The sequence below is a fragment of the Rhinopithecus roxellana genome, chromosome 16, assembly GCF_007565055.1.
Source record: "Rhinopithecus roxellana isolate Shanxi Qingling chromosome 16, ASM756505v1, whole genome shotgun sequence".
NCBI classification, from domain to species: Eukaryota; Metazoa; Chordata; class Mammalia; order Primates; family Cercopithecidae; genus Rhinopithecus; species Rhinopithecus roxellana.
The window spans coordinates 32,413,130-32,440,212 of NC_044564.1; the positions used below are offsets into that span (position 1 = coordinate 32,413,130).

At 39.8% G+C, this 27,083-nt stretch overlaps 1 protein-coding gene across 2 annotated transcripts in view; it reads right to left on the reverse strand.

Moving 5' to 3' along the window:
* Positions 1–12,256: 12,256 nt before the first annotated feature.
* The window catches only part of UBQLN1 (ubiquilin 1), a 48,335-nt gene continuing 33,508 nt past the window's right edge, over positions 12,257–27,083 (reverse strand). Inside the window, exons 7-11 of one of the 2 annotated variants that reach the window (XM_010384026.2) lie at positions 21,503–21,645; positions 18,666–18,749; positions 17,356–17,471; positions 16,202–16,370; positions 12,257–14,236 (exon numbers count right to left, since the gene is read on the reverse strand). In XM_010384026.2, coding sequence (XP_010382328.1) covers positions 14,084–14,236; positions 16,202–16,370; positions 17,356–17,471; positions 18,666–18,749; positions 21,503–21,645 — 665 coding nt within the window. In that variant the 3' untranslated portion in view covers positions 12,257–14,083. The remainder of the gene's footprint in view (positions 14,237–16,201; positions 16,371–17,355; positions 17,472–18,665; positions 18,750–21,502; positions 21,646–27,083) is intronic. The other variant, XM_010384027.2, reaches the window with a different exon arrangement.

Consider the following 27,083-nt stretch of genomic DNA (forward strand, 5'->3'; position numbering starts at 1 on the left):
AGCCCCAGGGTGAGGTCTGACAACCAGGACCCCGTTTGGATCCCCTGCTCATGCTGAGCCCACTTAGATGGCAGCAGCAGGGAGAATCTTAATGAAGGTGAAGTTTAGGACTGGATTAGTTCTCGCCAAAGACCTGCTGGACAACTCACGAAAGGCCAGGGATGAAGTGCAGTCTCTAAAGTGGTGCTTTGGGTTGGTGATAGACTGGGGAGCACCTAACCCTCAACCGTGTAAAGCGGCTGATTGATTTGGCAGGAATCACAGGTAGCAGGTAGAAAGGACCAAAGAGATGGGTGGGGAATTCCTTTTCTGGCTAAGGACACTGATCTACAGGGAAAGTTGGGTTGGCTAAGAGGATCTGGCTGCAGGGAAAAGATAATCTATTGAATGCCATTTTAATAGTGCCCTGGCCTTCCCCTCTCAAGTATTTCTCTTGGTGTAACAGCAGGGAATCGTCAATGAGGCATTCAGATGACGTGAACACACAGAGAGATAAGGGAAAAGGTGTCCAGAGTAGAAGAATCCATAGAGACAGATGGATGGGTTGCCTGGGATGGGGAAGGCAGGACTTGGGACTGGCTGCCAACAGGTACACAGTTTCTTCTAGGGGTGATGCACATGTCCCGGAGTTACACAGTAGTGATGTTTGCACAGCATAGTGAAATATGCTACATCCACTGATGTGCGCTTTCAAATGAATTTTATGGTGTATAAATTTTTATCTGCCATTTTTTGATACTGGCATTTTTTTATCTCAATAAAAAAAAAAATCAATGCAGTGAATGCACCACTGTGGAGGGCTGCAACCCCAGCGCAGGCGCCTCCCCACCATCCCACTTGGAGACAAGTCTATGAGCAGGAGGGTGGGTCTGTGTCCAGCTCCCATGCACCTTACACCTAAGAATGAGTCCTGGGTTCAAAGAGAGTTTTCTTTTCTCCTTTTTTGAAAGAGTCTCACTCTGTTGCCCAGGCTGGAGTGCAGTGGCCCAATCTCAGCTCACTGCATCTCCGCCTCCCGGGTTCAAGTGATTCTCCTGCCTCAGCCTCCCGTGTAGCTGGTGCACACCACCACGCCTGGCTAATTTTTGTGTTTTTAGTAGCAATGGGGTTTCACCATGTTGGCCAGGCTGGTCTCAAACTCCTGGCCTCAAGTGATCTGCCTGCCTCGGCCTCCCAAAGTGCTGGGATTACAGGCGTGAGCCATTGAGCCTGGCCCCCATTTTATTTTTTAACTTTACCAAGAATTGTTTACCATTTTAGAAAATCATGATGTGATGTGTTTGTCACCGACACGGCAACCCACATGCACTTGCATTCTTTCAGGGGTGACCCCACAATGGGTGCAAGCATATAACGACTCCATTGTGTTTACTGTACTCGTGCTCAAGCAGTACACACTGAAAGTTTATTCATACTTTCATGTGTCCTTTAAATTAGAGCTAAGGCATTACATTTATTACTTGCTTAGGTATGTTTTGTTAGCAATTAATCTCATTTTGTGATAGTAAAGGGGCATTAGAAAATAGCTGTTAAAAAGGAGGTGTTGAAAAGGAGTCTGGTGGGTTGAGAGCACCGCTCTGATCTTCCCAAAAGTGATCCCAGGGAGGCCGAGGTGTGGACCGGTACTGCCCTCTTGTGGCCGGGGTGGGGGGACCCAGCAAGCACAAAGAGCCCAGGGAAGAAGGGCCAGATGGTTTGCAGTGGCTCAAAATGGATGGAGATAAAAGATTCACCTTCTCCTCTGGCAGGATTCTCCACCACCACCGCCCCCTCCCCAGTCTCCATTCCCACCACCAGAGAAATTTCAGATTAAACATTTTTCTCTCCTGTAAAATGAGGGCGTTACCTGCCTCGTAAGAATGAAGCCTTTTGGCTCTGATAGCTTAGCCCCGCCAGGGTCTCTGTATTTCCACACCCCTTTCCCCAGCCCTTGGGCAGGTTATTTCAGGCAGGGTCTAGGATGAGGTCCCTGAAGCATGGGATGAACTAGCAATAAGCTGAGCAGCCGGCTCTGGAATCAGGACCCGGAAAAACCTGGGCTCAAGGCACAGCACTGGCATAAGCTCGCTGGGTGACATAGATAAGACAGCTCTAGGGGATGTCACTAGATGCTGCCAGGGTCCAGTGCTCACATCCTGTGCCTCTCTAGAGTCTGCTCTGATGAGCAAATTATTTTTCAGTGGATGGAGTGCAAGAACCAGGAGAAAACTATAACAAGCTGACTTTAATCAAAGACACCATCCACCAGGGATTTTAATTTTCTGAAACTGTAATATGCAAGTTTATTATCCCTTCACTGAACAGCACATCTGTTCATTCAAAGATGAAATATTCAAGATCAGAGTATTAACTGTATCATGGGCCAGCAATTACCAAGGAATTAGGATCTGATTAGACATTCAGCCAGGAAGCTGTGTTAAGCATCAGTGTGCGGAGTTATTTCAGCCCAGCTTCACACAATCTCATATGTGAAATGTGAGCTGGTGCTGATTTCCTGATGATCACCATTCCTTCCAGCAGAGTTTCCCTCCAGCAACCTACCCTGGATGCTGTGCAAATTGAAGTCCACTTTGTGGGAGGTTGAAGTCACTGGTCATCACTTAGGAGGACCCCAGACCTGATGTTGAGTATCTAACACGTACCTTAATCAGGGACCCAGTCAGATGGTACCTAAGGAAATGCCCTCAACCCATGACAGTCCATGGCAAGACTTGCAAATTTGAATGGCCAAAGAATGCGACCAACACTAGTGGGATATGGGAGACTGTGACAAAATTAAAAATGCACGCTCTATCTGAATAGGGCTACCACTGTGCAACTCCAGACCAGATAACACAGGAACACAATCTGCCCTGAACAAGTTGGGCTGCCTGCTCACTGTATAAGAACAACACACCTCCAAAAATTGTGCAAAAGACTCAGTAAGATGTCAGAAAGGATTCAAGATTTGGATGCATGATAGATAGTCCTGAGTAGGGTTCAAGGAAGCAGGGCTCTCTAAATGGATGCTGTCAGGAAGTGGGGGATAACTGGTTATCTTAAGGAAATCGCCCGGGCGCGGTGGCTCACACCTGTAATCCCAGCACTTCGGGAGGCCGAGGTGGGCGGATCACGAGGTTAAGAGATTGAGACCATCCTGGCTAACACAGTGAAACCCCATCTCTACTAAAAATACAAAAATTAGCTGGGCATGGTGGTGGGTGCCTGTAATCCCAGCTGCTCGGGAGGCTGAGGCAGAAGAATTGCTTGAACCTGGGAGGTGAAAGTTGCAGTGAGCCAAGATTGCACCACTGCACTCCAGCCTGGTGACAGAGAGAGACTCGGTCTCAGGAAAAAAAAAAAAAAAAAAAGTGTGAAGAAGGAAGTGAAGCTAAAGCTATAACTGGTTAAGAAGCACATTAACCAGGACAGGGAGATGTTTGGTCAGTTTTGCATCTTGGAAAATGCTGTTTTTCAGTGTGGACATGACTAAAGAAATGTTCCTTTGTCTTGACCCACCACAGCTGAAGAGCAGTCTTGTACTGATGTAGGTGTCCTGTGAAACTGTGTATGCTCAGCAGGACATGGAGGTCCAGCTTTTAATACCAGGCTAGCATCTGGATGACAGGAACTACTTTTTTCTGTCAGATATCATCACTGTCACTAAGATCCTTTAGGCCTCAGTTTGAAAGTTTGGGACACATTATCTTTAGAATCACGAAGAGTTTAGATGGGAGGATTTAACTTCCCTTCTCAAAAAATTAGAATTTGGTAGGTTTTGCACCCAAGGGCCAGGTTGTAGTAGCTGACCTCTACCCTGAGGCCAGATGGTTGAGTGACATGGACTAGTGGATTAATGTCCCAGTACATATACCACTTCCCCTTCTACCACTTGGCCTCTTGTGGTTAACCTATCTGGAACTGAAGACCTTGAGAAATTATCCCATCTCACCCAACTCCAGCCAACATATTTGTCCAAGAAGTACCCAGGGCCTATGTAAAAATGTCTGTCCCTGCTTTAGCATGTATTAGTACTTCATTCCTTTTTGTTGCTGAATAATATTCCACTGCATGGATATACCACATTTTTTAAAAATGGATTCACCAGTTCATGGATACTTGGGTTTCCACATTTTTGATGTTAAGAATAATGTTGTCATGAACATTCATTCATGTGCACATTTTTTGTGGGGACATACTGTTTTCATTTTTCTTGGGTATATACATAGCGGTGAAATTGCTGGGTCAAATGCTAACTGTGCAGTTAAATCTTTTGAGAAACTGCTGAATTGTTTTCCTGGTAGCTGCCCCATTTTACACTCCCACCAGCAATATAAGGTTCCAATTTCTCCACATTCACCAACAATTGTTATTGGTCTGTCTTCATTACAGCCATCCCAGTGAGTGTGAACTGGTATCTCCTTAAGATTTTGATTCGCATTTCCCTAGTGATGAAAAGCATCTTTTCACATGCTTATTGGTGATCTGTTCATCTTCCTTGGAGACATGTCTATTCAAATTCTTTATATTTTTAAAATGGTCTCTTCATTGTTGAGTTGTGGAAGTTCTTGATCGGATATATTACTTGCAAATGTTATCTTGCGTTCTGCGAGTTGGATTGTCTTTGTACTTTCTTCATCATTTCCTTTGAAGCAAAAAAACTTAAAGTTTGATGAAGTCCAATTTACCTATTTCTCATTGGTTGTTTGTACTTTTGGTGTCCTAGCTAAAAAACCACCGCCTTACCCAAGATCACCAAGATTTACACCTATGTTTTCTTCTGAGAGTTTTATGTAGCTTTAGCTCATGTCTTGGCTCCATTCTGGGTTACTTTTTTGAATAAGAATATGCATTTTAACAAGGTCCCAGGTAATTTGCATGCACAATTAAAGCTGAAAACCACTGCCTAAGTCACACCCTGGCAGCACATTACAATCACTTTAAGAGCTTTTAAAATGTGTGCATAAGCCTCACCCAGATACAATTCCGCTTAGTCTGAGGTGGCCTTACTTTTTCATCTTTTTAGTTGATTCTAATGTGAAGCGAGGGTTGAGAATTACCACCTTTGCTGATTAACATTTTCTGTAGCCCTCAACTAATTCTTCAGTTTAATGAGGATGTCCACAAAGCTACCACTTGCCTCATTGCCTAATATTTTATGTCTTTAACTTATTTGATATCTTGAACATCATTCATACATTCTTTCCATATGGATTTCACCCACATGCCTTTGTTAGGCTGGTTTGTACCCACTGCTTTCTATGTGATGCTGAGACTTCTAACAGTGCTACATTAAAATTGGAATCAGCATTCACACTGTACATAGTACATGAGTATGAAGTAGACTTAGTGTCTGCAGATATGATACAAATCACACCTTCATTAAGACTAGAGAATGGAAGTCATACTGGGTGGTAAGTGTATGAGGGTGGACAAGAGATAGAAATGAGAAGAGGAAATATAGAACTTCAACAATTTCCTGAGAAAACCAAAGATCTCAGTTGGTCAAGAGCATGGTCTACAATGAGCAACATTTCAGCATCTAGTATCATGTTATCTTTAAGTCATTATTTGTCCTTGGTCTTTCTGGGTTTTGTTTTTATTATTTTTTTAAAGGGGAAGGGTGGGAATGGGTAAAACATTCTGGTCTTCCTTTTGCAAATCTAGAACCACAAAACCAATTACAAATTGGGACTCTTGCCATAAACAAAAATAACTTCAATTTATCAGTGACCTAAATAGAAGAGAGCTAAAACCAAAAAACTCTTAGAAGAAAATATAGGGGGAAACAATGTATTCTGTGTTTTCTTTTTTTGTTGGGGGGAGGGCGGGATGGAGCTTCACTCTTGTCACCCAGGCTGGAGTGCAATGATGCAATCTTGGCTCACTGCAACCTCTGCCTCCTGGGTTCAAATGATTCTCCTGCCTCAGCCTCCCAAGTAGCTGGGATTACAGGTACGCACCACCAGACCCAGCTAATTTTGTAGTTTTAGTAGAAACAGGGTTTCACTATGTTGGCCAGGCTGGTCTTAAACTCTGACCTCAGGTGATCCACCCGCCTCAGCCTCCAATTTTGTATTTTTAGTAGAAACAGGGTTTCACTATGTTGGTCAGGCTGGTCTTAAACTCTGACCTCAGGTGATCCACCCGCCTCAGCCTCCTGAAGTGCTGCAATTACGGGTGTGAGCCACAGCGCCCAGCCTAGCAATGTTTTCTTAGCTGCAACACCAAAAGCACAAGCAACAAAAGAAAAATACAAGAAGACTTCAATCTCCAAAGGTATACAAATGGCCAATAACATATGAAAAGATTCTCATCATCAAGTCATTATGGGAATGCAAATCAAAACCACAATGAGGCCCGGTGCTGCTCACACCTATAATGCCAGCAGTTTGGGAGGCCAAGGCAGGCAGATCACCTGAGGTCAGGAGTTCGAGACCAGCCTGGCCAACAAGGTGAAACCCCATCTCTACTAAAAATACAAAAATCAGCTGGGCATGGTGGCGCATGCCTGTAGTCCCAGCCTACTCAGGAGGCTGAAGTAGAAGAATCACTTGAACCTGGGAGGCAGAGGTTGCAGTGAGCTGAGATCATACCACTGCACTCCAGCCTGGGCAACAGAGTGAGACTCTTGTCTCAAAAACAACAAGAAAACAAAAAAACTCACAATGAGATCCCACTTCACACCTACCATGATGGCAGTAATTTAAAAAACAAAACAAAACAATGGGGACCAGATGGAGGAGGAATGAAGTGTTGGCAAGATGTAGAGAAACTGGAACCCAAACAACGCTGGTGGGAATATATAATAGTGCAGCCATTATGGAAAACCGTTCAGCAGTTCCGTAAAAAGTTAGCAATGGAATTACCATTATGACCCAGCAATTCCACTCCTACATATATCCCCAAAATAAAAAAAAAAATTTGAAAGGAAAATAAATCTAGGGCCCCAAAATTACTAAGCTAAAGGGAAAGTCAACCAGGGGAACTGCTTAGGGCAAACCTGCCTCCCATTCAAGTCACCCCCCCTGCTCACTGAGATTAGATGCATATCTGATGGCCTCCTTTGGAGAGACTAATAAGAAACTCAAAAGAATGCAACCATTTGTCTCTCACCTACCTGTGACCTGGAAGCCCCCTCCCCCTGCTTGAGTTGTCCCCCCTTTCTAGACGGAACCAAACCAACACACATCTTACATATATTGATTGATGTCTCATGTCTTCCCTAAAATGTGTAAAACCAAGGTGTGCCCCAACCACCTTGGGCACATGTAGTCAGGACCTCCTGAAGCTGTGTCACGGGCACATCCTCAACCTTGGCAGAATAAACTTCCTAAATTAACTGAGATCTGTCTCAGATTTTTCAGGTTCCCAAACTGAAAACAGAAACTCAAACTTGTAGGCCAATATTCATTGCAACATTGTTCACAATAGGAAAATGATGAATAGGGTCTATCAACAGATGAATAAAATGTAGCATAAACATAGAGTGGAATATTATGCAGCCATAAAAAGGAATGAGATTACACAGTACAAAATGGATGGACCTTGAAAACATAAGTCAAAGAAGCCAGACACAAAAGGCCACATATTAAATGATTCCAGTTATATAAAATGTCCAGAATAAGTAAATCCATAGAGAGGCAGAAAACAGATTTTGCAATTGCCAGGGGCTTGGGTGAGGAGGGAATAGGGATTGAATGCTTAATGGCTACAAGGTTTCCTTTTGGGGTGATAAGGAAGTTCTGAAGGATGGTGATGGTTATACAACATTATGAATATACTTAATGACACTGAATTGTACCCTTTAAAATGGTTACAATGGTAAATTTTATGATATGTATACTTTACTACAGTTTAAAAAAAAAAAAAAAAAAAAAACCCATAGCGGTCAAGCCTATCTCACTAACCTTGTGGCAGGAAGTAGACCAGGAGGGAATGTTTCCCTTTTTACAGTTTCCCAAAGGGGTTCATATTTATGCTTAGTTCTTCTTACACTCTTCAACGAGCAGTCATGTCACTAATTCCCTTAGAAAGGGATGAACAGTGGAGAAGAAATGTGTAACCTCCAACATTTTCCTCCTTCTGGGATTGTAGTGTGTGATAAGATTAAGATGGTCACAAATTATTTGACATTCTTCCCAACAAGCAGTGGGTCTTTGACCCCTCCTCTTATATTTGGGCGAGCTAAGACTGCCTGGCCAATAGAATACTGGAGATATGACACTGGGCCAGTTTGGGACCCAGAACTTAAAAAAAAACAGCACTTTTCATTTTTCTTAAAATACTTATTTTTGAAACCCACCAGCCATGTTGTAAGGAAGCACAGTAGCCCTATTGGGAAGTCCATGTGGAAAGGAACTGAGACCCTGAGTGCACTCCCAGATAAAAGCATGCACTAATTTAACACCCATGTGCATAATAAGCCCCCTCGAAAGTAAATTCTCCAGACTCAGTCAGGTTGGTCCAACTGTATTCACCAAGCCCTGCCAAAATTGCTCACTCATGAACAAAATGAATGATTCTGTTCTAAGCCACCAAGCTGTGGTGTAGTTTGTTATAAAGCATTACATAACCACAACACAGTGGAAATTCCCTCCCCTCTCTATAAAATATAAGGAATAGAAAATGTGTCTGAAACACCTTCGTAAAAAAATCTGGCTTGAATACCCAACTGTCTACTATATATTCCATTAAAGAATTAGGCTCCTACACTCAGCTTTGGTCTTTGAGGGAAACTACTGACAATTCCTATATGTGTCTAGCCCTGTCTAAGCACAAAGTGGCAAGCAAGACAGTCGACTGGAAGTCAGAAATACTCATGTTATCAGGCATAGGCTGGAATTACAAATTGAGGGTGTGCTTCACCACTGTCCGAGCTTAGAGGAAATCTCAGTTTTGTTCTATGAGATCTTACCCAAGCAAAAATGCTGGGAGGGGTGCTTTTCCTCTACTTCTGAAACGGCTGACCATGAAGTGTAGTTCAGATGGGCTGGCAGGTGCCACTTCTACTGGCAAGAAAAGGCAGACCCAGCTGAGGCAAATGATGGCTGGAAAGACAAACTCTCTCTCACATCTCAGCCCATGTAACAAAGGTGCCGATTTTTTTTTTTTAAACCTCTTCTGGGAATCAAAGGCTAGCAGTAACTCGTTTCTCTCTTTACATTTCTCTGTTTTGGTAGAAAACAATTACCTGGGCAAGTCCCCTCCCCCATGCCCCACACACTGGTCATTATAATTAAAATAAAAACATGCTGCAGTATTTGCCATCTTAAAAAAAAAAAAAAAAGGCAAATTTCTACACCACCACCACAGCACCCACCCCACCGCTACTGCCCCATTTCTCTCTCTTCCAAACTGTGCCTCCTGCCAGTCCACTCTAACCACAATTTTACCCACCACTCTAAACCGCTACAGTCATAGTCACGAGGGTCCTTCCTTTACTAATGCGAAGGGTTAACACTCAATCCATGATAAGAACTTGAGGCAGCAGTGTATTGAACCGCTCTCCTTCTCAGTAAGTTTCATCACCCGCTTTCAGGACCTCTCTTAGCTCTCACCTTATGACCTATCTGTTCCTCTCCTTTGCAGCTCTCCACTGGCCTAAACATCTTCACTTAAATGTTCCATCAAGTATATTCAACTTAACATGTCAACACCAAAATCCTGATTTCCACTCCTTTTCCTGTCTTTCTACCTTGTTTGCCTTGACTCCTCTCTTGCTCTAAACTTCACACCTCTATTATCAGTCCATCCTGTTGGCTCTACCTTCAAAACATACCCCAAATCCAACTTCTTACCACCTCCACTGCCACCAGCCCAGTCCAAGTCCTTGTGATCTCTCACTAGATTATAACCTCTGAAAAGCCTTCCTGCTTTCACCCTGGTTCCTGTAGTGCAGTGGTTTTCATTAGTTGTTTCATTAGTTGTTCAACCTAGGAACTTGTTAGACATACAAATTTTTCCCCAACTCCTTATTAATCACAAACTCTGGGGGTGGGTCATAAAGATTTGTGTATTACCAAGTCCTCCGTGTCAAACACCTGAACCACCCCCCCCACCTCTCTCCTATTTCCTACCCTGCTTCCCCCCTCCCTTGTTCATCTTGCCCAGCCACACTGGATTCCTTGTGTTCTACAAACATACTGAGAAAGAAATGAAAGTTTTTATCTGAGGAATGCAAACCCCTTTAAATTAATCAGGCTCAGAGAGGTATTTAAAATGTGACATCAGTCACATCTCATTCCCTCTTGAGCTAAATAATTACCTCTTGAAGCAACTTACTATGTGGGCTCTGGACTGACAACAAGTAGCCATTAAGACGTACAGTAGACGCCATAACTTTTACCCTATGTTCAACAGTGTACACGCCTGGCTAATCAATGTTATCTCTGGAAACCAATGAGAATATCTGTCAAAACTTTTATCAGCCCACTCCTTGTTCCCCTTTGCCTTTAAAAACCTGCTTGAACCGAACAGAGTACTCCCCAAGGCAACTTGAAATGGGTCCCTGGCAGTTGTTTTCACTTTGGCTCAAGTAAACTCTTTTGAAATTGTATTCTGTGCCTCAGCTTCTTCCCTTTAGGTTGACATACATTCAAGGACACTATTTCAGGGCCTTTTCATTAGTTCTCCTTCTTCCTGGAAAAGTTGTTCACCCCTCCAGATACTGAAGTGTGTGTTCAAATGTCACCTCCTCAATGAGTTGAGGCTTTCTCTGACTACCTTATATAAAATAAGAACACCACCTTCCTGACCTAGTCTCCTTACTATGAAGAATTTTTCACCAAAGCACTGATTACCTGGCAAGCAATCTGTATGTTTTGCTATCTGCCTACATTCTACTATGTAAGCCCCATGTGGAAAGAATCTTGTTTTATTTGCTAGTATACTCTGAGCAATTGGAAGAGAACCTGGCACTCAGTAGATGTTCAATAATTTGACTTTCTGACATAATAGTTGCCTATGAGAAAAGATACAGACAAGTTAAAGAGGAACAACTGGTGTTAACTTAGGTAACTGCCAAGACAATTTTAAAGCAGAAAAATGAAACAAAAACAAAACAAAACACTACAAGGTGAAGGGGAGGAGCAAAATGCAGCAATTGACAGTGAAGGCTAAGTATGAACAGTTAAGAGTTAACCAAACACTGGATCAGCAAAGTTTAGGACGCCTTCAGAACCGAGCCCAGAAAGAATGGTAGGCTTTATAGGAGCCAAAGCAGATAAATACCATGTGCAACACCAGAGAGAAGGGTAGATACACGAAGTACAGAAGTGTGTTCATTGCATACGGCATCACCTTAAAGAATAGTTAAGAGATGGTCTAGTGAGACTGGAAAAAGCTGATAAAACTTTAAATAGACTTCTTTAATGTAAGACTTCCTGTTGACTGTAGTATGTTTAATAGTAATCTCTAAGAGAAGAAGTACAATATAGAGTATTTCCCTGATTAATCACATAGCCTTTTTTTGTTAATCATGTGGATGTCATTGTCCACATGGCTTAGCTTCACTTTTGTCACTAGCATATTGTTATCCATCGTTATATTTTGTGATATGCCTATTAAATTAACATAATAAGAATAAAAGACTCTTTTCATTATTATATTTAAACCAAGTCTGAAACTCAAGATTCTCACACACACAGAGGCCAGGTGTCATTCATCTGATTTTTCAGTATTTGCTACACTTTGTTTAGGATATCACAAATAGTATAATTAGGAAATAAAATCCTGAAATGACATCTTCACTACTCCATTCTTTATTCAATTTGTACTAAATATTATCACTCAATATGAGAACAATTTAAGCCTACAATATTTTAAACATCCTTTCAGTGCTGATAAGAATTTTAAGTATTTTGAACCCCTTAAGATGTAGATATTTATCTTTAGACTTAGACCTAAAGGTAAACATATTAAAAACAAAAACCATACCACTGCAGCAGCTTAAAGGTACTTTAGAGCTTCTCGCCCAGTCCAGTGCACCTATAAGCCTCACCACTACATGTATAATAAAGAAATCATGACGCCTCAATGTCACATAACTAGTCAAGTACCAAGATCAAAAGTGGAGCTCAAGTCACCTACCTTCCCAGTGTGCTATCTTTTTATCACACCACAAAAGACCATGTGACATTTTAATTGGAAAACCTGAAAAATAAAGAATGTAAAATGTGACAAAATCCGGGGTAAATCAACTCCAATAGCCTTTAAAACACATGGTTAGCAAAAGTTAAAGACATTTTTTTTCTTTCTACAAAAGAGGCAAGACAGATCAAGTGTAAAAGCTAGAGATTTATTGTTATTTTGTGATTAATAAATTGTCAAATTAGTTATGACACTATCCCACACTGAACCACATTCGCCAGTACAGAAGTTTTTAAACCAGACTGAGGCATAAAGCAGAAAGAGCAAAGACACATGAATACCCTTCTCAACAATCTCTACTCATGCCTCCACCGTAACCTTTGTACTTGTTTTCCTCCTGGGGAAAGTGTCAGAACAGTGCATGGACTGGTGGGTAACCTGGCCTCTTAACCTTTTTTAATAGCAAGCAACATACAGAAGTAATGGAATCAACTTGTATTTCCCTTGATTTTATTGGTCTGAATTCATTTTAGGTTACTTTAACATTTTAATTTCCTGTAACTGTACATGAGAGAATATAATCACCTAAGAGAATACTGAACCAGAGTCAGCCAAATGTATTACTGACCCTAAACTATGTTTTAATTGGTCCTAAAGGAATGTACCATCCCAACAGTTTGAGAGTTAGGCAAACAGAATTCTTTGGGGAGGGAAGAAAAAGGCTATAAAACAGCCAAATGTACTCAACATCATTAAAACGGCTCTTTGTTTTTCACCCCTGAATGATACTTCTTTACTATACTATATGCACAGAAATCCTAACAGAATCTTGGTTGCCAGTATTATTTAAGCTGGCCCCATCCAGGATAGATTCCACTGCCCCCCCCCCACCCCGTCCCCCTTTCTCTGAGGCTCTGAAAAGCACAATATTTAACTATTTCTTAACAGAACTACCAAAACACTCCAGAAACAATTGGCTCACAACTCATTTTAAATTCGTGTATTGCCTGTGCATGAGAAAACAGATAAACCCAAAAGAGAGTTCTATTTTTATATGGCGATTAAAAATAACTGAAACATCTAGACACTTTTTCAGTGAAAGCAACATTTCAATTACAAATTTTAATGCCTGTTAAACTACCTATGGGAGAAGCTGAAAAGTCCTAGGCAAATGCACTTTGGGGTATACTACAGTGTTCCTTCAGTCTGCACAAAGATTAAGGTAATTTACAGTCAATCTGTGAATGAATGTTGAGACAATGTTACATTATGTGTCTGTACAATTAATTGTCCTTAAAGAGATAACCAGAATCAGTTTTTCTACATTTTCAACAAACCTGACTAACCGGCACTTTTGCTGGGAGATGTTTGTCAAAGATGCTGTAAGATTCTATACAATTAGGAAATACTCAGCTTTAAGAGTATTTTCTTATCTTCACTTTTTTGGTTACAGGTGTTTTGCTCAGATAAGCCTATTGCAGTATGTTTCTAGAAATGCAGTCCCAAATGTGCATACTCTATATGTATACAAACAAAGCAAAATTATCAGTAGTATAAATCTTACAGCATTTTGTTTGCAAAAATGCATGCCAAAGTCACAATAAGCAATATTGTACCACAAATTAGAGTGCAAATGATTTGCTTCTTTTTAATGCTTTTATTCTACATAAATTACTACCATAGGCTAATGTTTAAAAAGCAAATAAATTGGACAGATGCAGGACAAAATCTGGTCACCCAACTATAAAAGGTGATGTTTTTAAAAAATTACAATAAATGCAGAAGTGATGCATGCAGTAGCCTTAAATGAAAAGCACTGATTCCCACTGTTCCAGAAAAGAAAAATACAGAAAAACCCACACATCTTACTGTACTCCACCTTAAAATGCATCATATTGGGTTTGTTTATAACAGCACAGAATTCCAAGAGTCAAAATGAAATAAAGCGGGTATTTTAAAGTTTAAGAGCCGTTATCAAAAATAAATTACATTTTTTCAAGATACAGAAATGCTGCTATGATGGCTGGGAGCCCAGTAACCTTTCAATAGCTGCATTGATATCACCTCCTGTTGCTATTAGAGCTTGCAAGTTTGCTTCACGGTTCAAAAATCCCATTGCACTGAGTTGTTCCAGTTGTTGCTGAAATCTGACTTCTGGATTCTGTAGCTATTAAAGAAAAAAAAATTAATCCAACTCTAAAGGAAGCCAGTCCATGCCACACCTGACTGACTTTTAAAATTTTTTAATTGCTTTTTTATAACATATGCTGATCTACTGAGCTTCAAAAACACTGCCCACCTCTTGAAACACATCCAACATATTTAAAAGTCCATTAGCACTTTATTTTAAATAGTCTAGTTTATACCTAAATAATCACGTCAAATAGATCACGACTCTACTTTGGTGGGGGAGGGGGGGAAGCTTAATAAACATCAACCATTATTTTAGAGGATCACGTACGTGCAGAAAAATTTGAACACATATATATACACAAATAGTTCAGAATTAGATGATTTGTGTAGCTACTGACCAATTGAGTAACTTATAAAAGCCGGTATCCTCATGTATGAAATTCTAAAGTTTCAATGATTCTTTGAATGAATGTGAGTTTAACTTGCACACTGGACAGTCAACTCTTAGAAAACAGCTTCAGTTTCAGGCTCAAAATTATACTCTTAATTCTGACAACTCAGCAGCATCAAATCTTTTCTTCAGAAACGAAGTTAAAAAAATAAAAAAAAAAACACATAAATCACATAAATGACCAATCAATCCTAGGCCTACTTGGTAATTCAGAGGTAAGTTAACTTATGTAACAATTAATTCTAATACTCCAAATCCTTCTTTCTTATTTATTCCATGAATACTTACTGAGTATCTACCATGAGCCAGAAACTATACTACACTAGCTTATCGGGAATATAGATATGTATAAGACAGAACACTACTCTGTTTATTGTATTTAGTAAGGCTTGAAAACAGCAGGCCGGGCACAGTGGCTCACGCCTGTAATCCAGCACTCTGGGAGGCGGCTAAGGCGGGTGGGATAGCTTGAGCTCAGGAGTTTGAGACCAACCTGGGCAACATGGCGAAACCCCATCTCTACAAAAAATACAAAAATTAGCCAGGTGTGGTGGTCTGCGCCTGTAGTCCCAGCTACTCCGGAGGCTACGGTGCGAGGATTGCTGGAGGCCAGGAGGTGCAGGATGCAGTGAGCCGTGATGGCACCCAGCCTGGGCTGTCTGTCACAAGGGAAAGGGAAAGGGAAAGAAAAAAGGAAAAACGAAAGGCAAAGAGGGGAAAGGGGGGGAAAAGGGAGAAAGGGGAAAGGGGAAGAGGAAAGAGAAAAGGGAAAGGGGAAGAGGAAAGAGAAAAGGGAAAGGGGAGGAGGAAAGAGAAAAGGGAAAGGAGAAGAGGAAAGAAGAAAGGTAAAGGCGAAAGTGGAAAGGGAAAGTAAAAAGAAAAGAAACCCAGAAAAGAAAACAGAAAGCACCTAACAGACCTTGAGACATTAAGAAGTTTGGGGACAACCTAATAAAATAGGCTTGAACTGGCGATCATCTTTATATAATGGCACATTATTAGTAAAGCCAATGTATGTTTGTAGATGCAAGCACATGATTGGGGGTCCATATTCTTTAGCCATATTTACGACATATATATATATATGTAACAAGCTACCGCAGGAGATGGTGTAATGGGTAGAGTAAGGTAGTTAGGACTTTTTTCCAGTCAAAAGACAGACTAGAATACAGTTGTCCTGGAAGTACTTGAGATAATCAAGTTTCCATTCCTCCCTAAGAACTTTTTTAAAGCAAAACCTATTTCAAATTATTTTCAAATAGGAACTAAAAGAAAAAAACGCATTTTAAAAGGCAATTTCTAAAAAGTAAGACTTTAGGTTGTAGCACATCTTCTCTACAACCATTAACAATGTTTCCTTTAGTGTCTCAGACAGCACCAAAGTCAACAACTTTTGTAATGCCTGTTTTCTTATTCAATATCCTTAAGACTGCATTTTTCATTAACCTAAACACCTAAGAACTACTGCTTTCCTTTTTCCTTCTTTTTGGAAATTTCTAAATTTCCAACATTAAGGAATACAAAACTTGAATGGAAAAGAACTGATACCTGAGGATTTACCCCAGCAAGAGCCTGTAGCATCTGTTGAATAAACTGCTGATGCCCAGGTTCAGTGGTTCCTGCTGTGGGGCTTGTGTTTTCACTAGGTGTGGCGTTAGATCCATTGGTTCCTGAAGAGCCTCCAGTGCTTCCTAATGCCCCCAAGCCAGGAGTAAACCTAGAGAAAGCACAAATAGGAAATATCCTAAGGTCCTGCAAAACCGGAGGCCAGTCCGTAAATCGGTTACATTTTAATATAATTAAGCTAAGCTATTTTCTTAAAATAAGCCCTTTTGGCCTGGTGCAGTGGCTCATTTTGGGAGACTGATGATCCCAGCAGCCCAGGAATTTGACATCAGCCTAGCCAACATTGTGAGACTTCATCTCTACAAAAAATAAAAACAAAATTAGCTGGGTGTGGTGGTGCACACCTGTAGTATCAGTTACTTGGCAGGCTGAGGTAGGAGGATTGCTTGAGCCCAGGAGGTAGAGACTGAAGTAAGCCGAAACTGCACCACTGCACTCCAATCTGGTCGACAGTGAGACTCTATCTCTAAAAAGAATTTAAAAAATAATAATAATTTTTACCTTTGAAAACCCTGACTTAAAAACAATCATGGCCAGGCACTGTGTCCCAGCTACTGGGGAGAATGAGGTGGGAGGACCACCTGAGCCTAGAAGTTCAAGTTCAGCCAGGGTAAAACAGCAAAAATCCATCTCCTAAATATAAAAAAAAAAAGCAGGGGGAGGAGATGGGGACCAGGTGCCGTGGCTCATGCCTCTGATCCCACTTTGGCAGGCCGAATTGCTTAAGCCCAGAAGTTTGAGACCAGCCTGGGCAACATGACAAAATCCCATCTCTAAAAACAACAAAAATGCATACATACAGACAGACATATATAAATAAATAAATTAGCTGGGTGTGGTGGTGCACACCTGTAGTCCCAGCTACTCGGGAGGCTGAGGTGAGAGAATCCCTTGAGCCTGAGAGGTAGAGGCTGTAGTGAGCCATGATTGCACCACCACACTCACAGCCTAGGCGACAGGGCAAGACCCTGTCTCCCCACAACCAAAAAAAAAAAAAGGCAGAACATTACTAAATCTGAAATTCTCAGAGAAAGTAACCATTATGCACTTTCATCATCTTCCCCAAATAAACCTACCCTGGGATGAGGCCCGGGGCTTCCGTTGCTAATGTCTGTAAACCCTGTTGAATCTGTAACAAGGCCTGCATTGCTCTAGGGTTTGACATTGCTGATAGGGTATCAGGATTCTGCATCTAAGGAAGAAAGAAACTAGTGGTTACAAAAGAATTAAAATCAGTGAAGGTAAATTTTTAAATCTTTGTTATGCTTCTGGAGAAAATCTAAAACCTTACTCCTGGACACTGGTAATCCATAATTTCTTTCCCAAAATAAACACAAGTGTCTCCTCTTTGACAGCAAACCTAGTGTGCAAATCATTACTTGACCTCCTCCTAAGTCCATCATGAAAGCCATTTTCATAATGGAAGAAAATCAGGAGCTACTTTGGAAGCCACAACTATTCCCCTTCTCCAACAGAAGATAAAATATTATTTCTAAGAGACAACCTCCAAATGCACAATTTTTACGACATGGTAATATGGTAAAAGCCACATATTCCACCTAACCAAGTGTTACCTGTTACTGATACAACAATTTTTACCAGTAAGGTACACTCTAAAACAATAGTTGCAAATTTGACGTTAATACATGTACGCTGAGTTTAGCTTTACTACTTCCAAATATACACCACGTGACTAACCAAAGATAGGCTTACATCATTACAATAGATCAAGGACACCAACCTTGGAAAATGGTTTACAGGCCTGAGAGTCATCTGCATAATATATGAAGCCCTAGAACTACCAGTTTCAAAACACCAAGACTAACTTCTCTTTTGTCGTTTTAAATAATAAAATACCATGGCAATCTCAAGTACTTGTTTATAATATAACCTTCCTTATATGACAACACTGACCATTTAAATCTTACTAATCCCGAGTTTGAGGAAATGAGATCTACCCGTTGAAAAAAAAAAAATTCGATTAATTTGGAAGAAAAAATCCTGTAAAACAGAATAGGGTAGCTCTTTCCTGTTACTCAAAATTAGTTAAACCATAAAGCGTAACATGACACAAGGAAGCACTTCAAAGTTAGTACAGTGAAAGGAAATGGTTTATGGTATTAACAAAGCATTCAAAATCGTAGGTCCTAAAAAGCAAAAACAAAATGGTTCTTTCCTCAGAATTTCTGTTTAAGAAACATAAGCAAAAGGTCAGCAATGAAATGGGACTCAGTTAAGATCAAGCTGAATTCTCTACGAATTGACAGCATTATTGGTCTCTATTCTATGTTTTGCTATCAGCCAGAGAAGAGCAAGGAAAATGTTTATCATCAAATTTTTTCAAGCAAATCATTACCCAAGACAGCTAACATCTTGTCTTACTCACTTGTTGGAGGAAAGTTGGGAGCTGTTGTCTCATTTGTTCTTGAAGCTGAGGATTTCCAGCAAATAGGGGATTATTCAGCATCATCTATGGGGCAAGTGTTCAAACAATTTTAACTGGAAATATCTGAAACAAGTAATGTACCTTGTTTTATTCTACCTTCCCCCAAGTGCCTAAACTGGCACTTAAAAGAGAGGAAGGTAGAACATAAATAAAAAAGGAAAAGGGAAGATACTGTCCACAAGAGGGATCTCCAAAAGAACAAAAACAAAAACGAGGCATCTTCTCTCTCAATGAGAATGGTGGTTATTATAATGACATGCAATATCCTAAAAAATAAAAGGAATCATTTTCTTAAGCTTTTCCTTGAACAAAGGTGAACATTTGCCATTGAAAGAAAAATGGGAGTAACTGGCATTCATGAAGATGTATTTTCTACTACACTGACAGAATAAACATAAACATCAATACATGAAACTATGTAACATGGCTTGCTTAGAAACCTCGACACACAAGTGGCAGGCACAGAGAAAATCCAGATCTGAAAAGGACCACTACATCTACCTGCCTACTACAAAACAGCTAATATTAGGTCCAAAAAAATAACACCGCAAAACAGCAACCAACTTGCCAGAGAAATGGAGCTGCTAGGTGAAAATCAGCCAGGCCTAGCACCAACAGTCCTCTGGGGAAAGTATTTAAATGATTTAAGACCTAAAAGATGTAAATCCATTTGAGAACACCAAGATTAGCATCTGGATTTCACCTCACTACCACCAGAGATGAGAAAAGTGGCATCTCCTAACCTTCAAATAAACGTTTAAGAATTTAAAAATCAGGATCAATATTAGTATGTCATATACTTGAAAATAAGATTAAAATACACAATCAGCATAACCAGAAACTAATAAATTCTTGTAGCTTCAAAAGACACATTTTATATCATTTTCTCCAGATGGAGTAAAAAAGTCAACTAACAAGGATTTACTGACAGCCTATTTACCTATCCAAAGTCTGGGGAGGAAATGATCCTCGCCCTCAAGTAGTTAACCGTATTTAAGAGCAATGTAAATGCTGGTAGAGTAAATTCACCCCAATTGTTGCAAAGTGATCTTTTAGTTAATTTCAATACCATAACCAAAGCAGATGTCAGACAACCTTTCAGGAATATACAGTATTCATTTCAAAGTGACCAATAAGTTCACAGTAAGTAAACTAATACCGGCTTAAGGCGAACAAACCTGCTTTTTTACTGGTTCCAGTCAAATACTTCTTTATTATGAACATATTAACGAGGTTACCACACATATCTTTTGGAATTTACTTCATTTAATATTAAAAAAGCACGTCATCTTAAATGTATTTATTCGCAGATAATCATCTCATTTGATTAGGATATTTCTTATAACTTACCTGAGTGCTTATACTATAAGATTTTATACTCAAGACTCTTTTTAAATATTTAAAAATCAAAAGAATAGAAAAAAACACAATTTTAATCTGCTGATAACAAGCACTGTAATGGGTTTCTAAATTATCTGTAATAAAAGACCTGCCAATCTAGTATTAGCAACATTGTGCTTTAGAGTAAAAAACTAGTATGTGAGTGCTCAAGTCACTTTACTAATGTAAGATTACTACAAATTGCTAGGCATGTGCTTGTTAAAGTCAAATTTTGAAAGCAAGATGCACATTCAGTATGAGCCATATATACACTTAAAATGGCTTATTATGGTAAATTGAGGCATTTAATACTAACAACTCAGTCTGATAAGTTTCATATGAATAAATCAATCTTCCATAAAATGTACCTCCAATATACAGAATCACCGACACAAAAATTCTTCTTAAAATTCGTTATTTCCAATTTCACAAATTTGGTGAGGGCATAAGTTATTACTGAGAATTATACGTCAAAGATACTTGAATCAATATAGTTCCAGAATTTAGAAAATAAAAACCATTCATTTGACTTAAAGCTTTTAAAATGTAAGGGATGGGATTAACTATAAAGTCTTCCAAATTCCTGACACACTACAGAAGCCATTTTTAACAAACAGCAAACATAAACTACAGATGATCAAGGTTTATTTCACATTCTCCGTGGTTTTTCAAGCCCTATGGTGAGGAACCTAGACAGTACCTAGAGAACCTGAGGGGGAAGGAGTTATCAGATGCGATTATCTCAAAATCTCTAAGGATGGGGCCCAAGCGTCAGTACTGTCTATAAAGCTTCCCAAGTGACCTTGAATGTTCAGCCAGCATTGAGATCCCCTAATTTTCTTAGCTGTGGTCTCTTTAGAAACAAATTAGAAAAAGGAATACATTAATAAGGGACCAGTATACGATCTTCAGCAGGGAAATCAATAGTTGAAAGAATGAGAACATTGTTCTGACAAATCCCCGTCTTTAATAAATGACTTCATGCTATTTTACAACTGCCATTTTGAGTGTGACTGTTATAATCTGAGTGAGCTACTAAATAAAAGTATTTCAAATGTATTAACATTGCTCTTAATTGCTTTCAAGATTTACAATTCATTAAGTAGTTTATCTTCAAAAGAGTGGGCATTCCAGAACTTTGTACTTGTCTCCTAACTCAGCATATGTAGAAACAAAGGAAACCTGCACTTCTTTCTAGTCAATGAATGGCAGAGATAAAGATGTTTTGTATTAATTTACAACAAAGAAATATATGGTCTAAAAAACTGGAGACACAGTTTACTTTTCTAGGGTGTTAAGATATCATACACAACACAAATGTGCCAAAATCACAATTACTAGATTAGGTTATTTTAATGCACACGGCACAGTCCTTTTCAATACAATTACAAACTCACCTGTGCAGCAAGGTCAGGATTCTGGCTTAGTGACTGCATCATGCTTCTCATGTAGGGGGCAGACAACATGTTTTGCATAAGTTGTGGGTTTTCTGTTATTTGTTGCAACAAGCTCTGCATTCCTGGTGTGTTGAACATACTAGCTGAAAGTTTGTTTTAAAAAAAGACGTATTAAGGAAAAATACACAAAAGTTAAAGCTTGAATTTTACCAGGTACACATGATTATACATATTATGTATCAATTGAACTATGAAAGAACTTTAAAACTAAAAGATCTCTAAAAGTACATGCCCAATATATACCAGGAAAAGAAGACTTACGAGTTTAAACATTCTGGTTGTATTTACAGTAAAATCTTGTCTAATGGAGGGCTTCTGAAGTCAACGTAAGGCAAAAATTAGATTTGGTCAAAATTACTGCTGAAAAATTCCATAAAGTGAAAAAGACTGAGCCAACTTTTCCTCCAGGACTGCAAAGGATTAATTAGAATCTTATTTGGCACTCAATATCGCTCACCCTTATGAAAGAAGGAAGCCTTCACGTCCAAGGGAACAAAAGATTTATGCCTCCACCCACTTTCACTGTGTACTGCCACTCACTAAGTAAAATAGTAGGCACATTTAACATTTGAAACCACAGGTAACAATGACTCCAAGCAGTATCAGGAGCCTGATTACCTGGGTTCAAATCTAACCTAACCCATGTGATCTTGGGCAAGTTATTTAGTGTCCTCATGTTTAGCATTTCCCATGTGTAAAATGGAGAAAGCAGTATCTACTTCATAGGGTGGTTGTAAGAAATTAATGTATAAAGCAATTGTTACGATTATTGTTTTTCCTTTAATTGCCAAGGGCTACAGCTGAATTTATGTGACACATTCCGTATCTGATGACAACTGTATATTCAGGCAAATTTTCTTTGAGAACTAAGTTAATTTGCTTGACTTACACCTAGATTTTCAACTGCCAACTAGATACACTCAAACTCAAATATATTCTCAAACTTACTATGCCAAGTCAACTCATCAGGTTTTTCATCTCTCTTCTGCTATTCCATCCAGTGTAGTTATATCAGGCTTAAGACATCTAACTCCTCTTGCGTATCTTTCTAGTTTATTATAATTCTACTGTTTTTCATAGTTCTTGTTTTTCCTATTTTCTCATGTTGTAAATTTTAACTTAGGTTTTTTCACATCCTAGAGTCCATCCTTGGAGATACTGTGGGTTTGGTTCCAGAGTGCTGTGCAATAAAGCAAGTCACACACATTTTTTGGTTTCCCAGCCCAAACACAAGTTGTTTGCATGACACTGTAGTCTATTAAGTATGCCACAGCCTTCAGTCTAAAAAACACTCTGCACATAAATTTAGAAATATTTTATTGCCAAAAGTTGCTAACAATGAGTCAGCTGGTGGCCGTTAAAGGTTGAGGTGGCTGTGGTAACTTCTTAAAATAAGACAACAATGAAGTCTGCCACATCAGGAAAACTTTGTTGCACTCTATGCTGTTTGATAGCATTTACCACAGAACTTTCAAAATTGGAGCCAATCCTCTAAAACCCTGTCACTGCTTTATCAACTAAGTTTATAAAACATTCTGAATTTTTTGTTGTCATTTCAACAATGTTCACAGCATCTTCACTTAAGAGTAGACTCTATCTCAAGAAACCGCTCTTTGCTCATCTACAAAAAGCAACTCATCTGTTCAAGTTTTTTCATGACATTGTAGCAACGCAGTCAGTGTTCAGGCTCCACCTCTTTTCTTCATTTTGAACTGAGATGGAGTCTCGCTTTTGTCACCCAGGCTGGAGTGAGGGGAGTGGCACGAACTCAGCTCACTGCTGCCTCCAATTCCTAGGTTCAAGGGATCCTCCTGCCCAAACCTTCCAAAGTGCCGGGATTACAGGTATAAACCAACACACCTGGCAGGCTCCACTTTGCATTCTAGTTCTCTTGCTATTTCCACTACTTCTACAGTCCCCTCCTCCACTGAAGTCTTGAACTCCTCAAAGGCATCCATGAGGGATAAACTTCTTCCAAACTCCTATTCATGTTGATATTTTGACATCTTCTCCATGAATCAGGAATGTTCTTAATGACACTGAGAATGGTGAATCCTTTCCAGAAGGTTTTCAATTTACTTTGCCCAAATCCATTAAAGGACTCATTATCTAAGGCAGCTATAGTCTTATGAAATGTATTTCTTAAATAGGACTTGAAATTGCTCCTTGATCCATGAGTTGTATGCAGAATGAATGCTGTGTTAGTTAGCAGGCATAAAAACAACATTAATCTCCTTGTACATCTCCATCAAAGCTCTTAAGTGACTACATGCACTGTCAATGAGCAGTAATATTTTGAAAGGAATCTTTTCCTTAGCAATGTCTCACCAGTAGACTTAAAATATTAAGTAAACCATGCTGTAAACAGATGTGCTGTCATCCAGGCTTTTTTTTACCCCTATTTGTAGAGCACAGGTAGAATAGATCCAGCATAGTTTTCAAGGCCCTAGGATTATTGGAATAATAAATGAGCACTGGCTTCAACTTAGTCACCAGACACATTAGCCCCTAACAGAGTCAGCCTTTCCTTTGAAGCACTGAAGCTAAGAATTGACTTCTCTCTAGAAATGAAAATTCTAGATGATTTCTCCTTCCAATAGAAGGCTGATTTTCACCTACATTAAAAACTGGTTGTTTCATGTAGCCACATTCCTCAATGATCTTAGCTAGATCTTCTGGATAACTTGCGGCAGCTTCTACAACAGCACCCGCTGCCTCACCTTGTACTTTTATGTTACGGAGATGGCTTCTTTCCTTAAACCTAAGCTAGTCAACTTCAGCTAGTTTCCAACTTTTCTTCTGCAGATTCCTTACCTCTCAGCCTTCACAGAATTAAAGAGAGTTAAGGCCTTGCTCTGGATTAGACTTTGGCTTAAGGGAATGGTGTGGCTGGTTTGATCGTCTATCCAGATCACTACAATTTTCTCCACATCAGCAATAAAGTTGTTTCACTTTTTTGTCATTGATGTCTTCACTGGAGTAGCACTTATAATTTTCTTCAAGAACTTTTCCTTCGCATTCACAACTTGGCGGTTTGGTACAAGAGGCCTAGCTTTTGGCCTATCTTAGCTTCTGATATGCCTCCCTCATTAAACTTAAGATTATTTCTAGCTTTTGATTTAAAGTAAGAGATGCAGGACTCTTTTTTTCTACTTGAATACTTAGAGGCCACTGTAGAGTTATTAACTGACCCAATTTCAATGTTGTGTCTCAGAGAATAGGGAGACCCAAGTTGAGAAAGAGAGAAGTGGAACAGCCAGTCAGCTGAACAGTCAGAACACACACATTTACTGATTAAGTTCGCCAGGTACAAGGTGGTGCCTGGTACCCCAAAACAATTACTAAAGTAACATCAAAGATCACTGATTACAGAATCACCGTAACAGAATAATAATGAAAAAGCCTGAAATATTGTGAGAATTATCAAAATGTGACACAGAGACATGAAGTGGGCACATGCTGTTGGAAAAATGGTACCAACAGACTTGCTCAATGCAGGCTCACTGCAAACCTTCAAACTGTGAAAATCACACTATCTGTGAAGCACAACAAAATGAGGTGTGTCTGTATTCTAAGACAGGCTGGCAAACTACAGCCTGCAGGACAAATCTGGCCTACAACATGTTTCTGCTCAGCCAATGAGTTAAAAATTGCTTTTATGTTTCAAGGCCAGGCGTGGTGGTTCATACCTGTAATTCCAGCACTTTGGGAGGCTGAGGCTGGTGGATCATTTGAGGTCAGGAGTTCAAGACCAGCCTGGCCAACATGGCGAAACCCCGTCTCTACTAAAGATACAAAAATTAGCTAGGTGGGGTGGTGCACACCTGTAATTCCAGCTACTGGGGAGGCTGAGAAGGGAGAATCATTTGAACCCAAGAGAAGAAGGTTGCAGCGAGTCAAGATCATACCAACGCACTCCAGCCTGGGCGATAGACTCTGTCTCAAACAAAACAAACCAAAACAATTTTTGGCTGAGCACAACGGCTCACACCTGTAATCCCAGCACTCTGGGAGGCCGAGGCAGATAGATCACCCAAGGACGGGAGTTTGAGAACAGCCTGGCCAACATGGTGAAACACTGTCTCTACTAAGAAAAAAATACAAAAAAAATTAGCCAGGTGTGGTGGTGCCTGTAATCCCAGCTACTCTGGAGGCTGAGGCACGAGAATCGCTGGAACTTGGGAGGTGGAAGTTGCAGTGAGCCGAGACCATGCTACTGCACTCCAGCCTGGGTGACAGGTCGAGACTCGGTCTTTAAAAAAAAATTGCTTTATGTTTTTATTTTTAAATGGTTAAGGGGAAAAACAAATCCAAGATAAACATTTTGTGAAATGTGAAAACTATCTGAAATTCAAATTTCAGTGTCCATGAATACCATTTTACTGGAACAGTCATTCTCACTTATTGTCTATGGGTGTTTTGCGCTTTTACAAACGCAGTGAGGACTTACAACAGACACTGTCTATGGTACTGTGTCACTCCTTCACACTGTTATTTGTTTTGTTTTGAGACAGGGTCTCACTTCATCTCCCAGGCTGGAGTGCAGTGACGCCATCACAGTTCACTGCAGCCTCAACCTCCCTAAGTGCAGGTAATCCTCCCACCTCAGCCTCCCAAGTAGCCATACTACAGCTGCACAACATGCCTGGCTACTTTTTGTCTTCTTTGTACAGATGAGGTTTCACCATGTTGGCTAGGGTGGTCTCAAACTTCTGGGTTCAAGCAATCCACCCACCTTAGGCTCCCAAAGTCCTGGGATAACAAGTGTGAGCCACCATGCCATACCTGGCCTCCTTCATACTGTTGTTCAGTATACTACTACAAAATACAGTGAATCAATTATACTCACGCAGCACAAAATCACTGCAGCATTAAAAAAAATAATAACCAGTATATACCAATCATGCCAGAACGAGAAAAAAGGAAGAAGGGGAGTTACAAATGTCAGGTTTCTAAGGCACAGTGGAATATATTTTATTAAATGAGATGGCAAAACTTGTATTTCTTATGCAATGACACTGAAAGAATACAACATATATAAACACTTTCGGCACAACCACTCATCACAATACTCCCCACTCACAGAAAAGCGATGGTCAGAAAAAATATAAACTTTAAAACGAAATACCTCATCATAGCCACTTTTTCACAAAAAAGAAAAATGAAAATAAGACTGCAACCAAAGTTAAGTTTCCAAGTGATTTGTTAGCCAAAGAAAGTCAAGTACTAGTGATGACTAACAGTTAATTAAATCTTGATTGCAGTAACCAAATGTGTCCAGAGAAAATAAACTCACTGATGTCTACTCGGCTCCCAGGAAGAACAGTTTTTCTCAGAGTTAAGGATATCAATATTCAATTTAAAAACAACGCAAATGATTCTGAGTGCTATTTCTAAGTTCCTGATGAGCTGACAGATGTTACTGATATTACTCAATTGTATGAGGAGTCAATGGCAAGTTTGAAGTGACCAAAAAAATTATCCTCTATAAATAATCTGAATGGAACAACCAGGGTAAGAC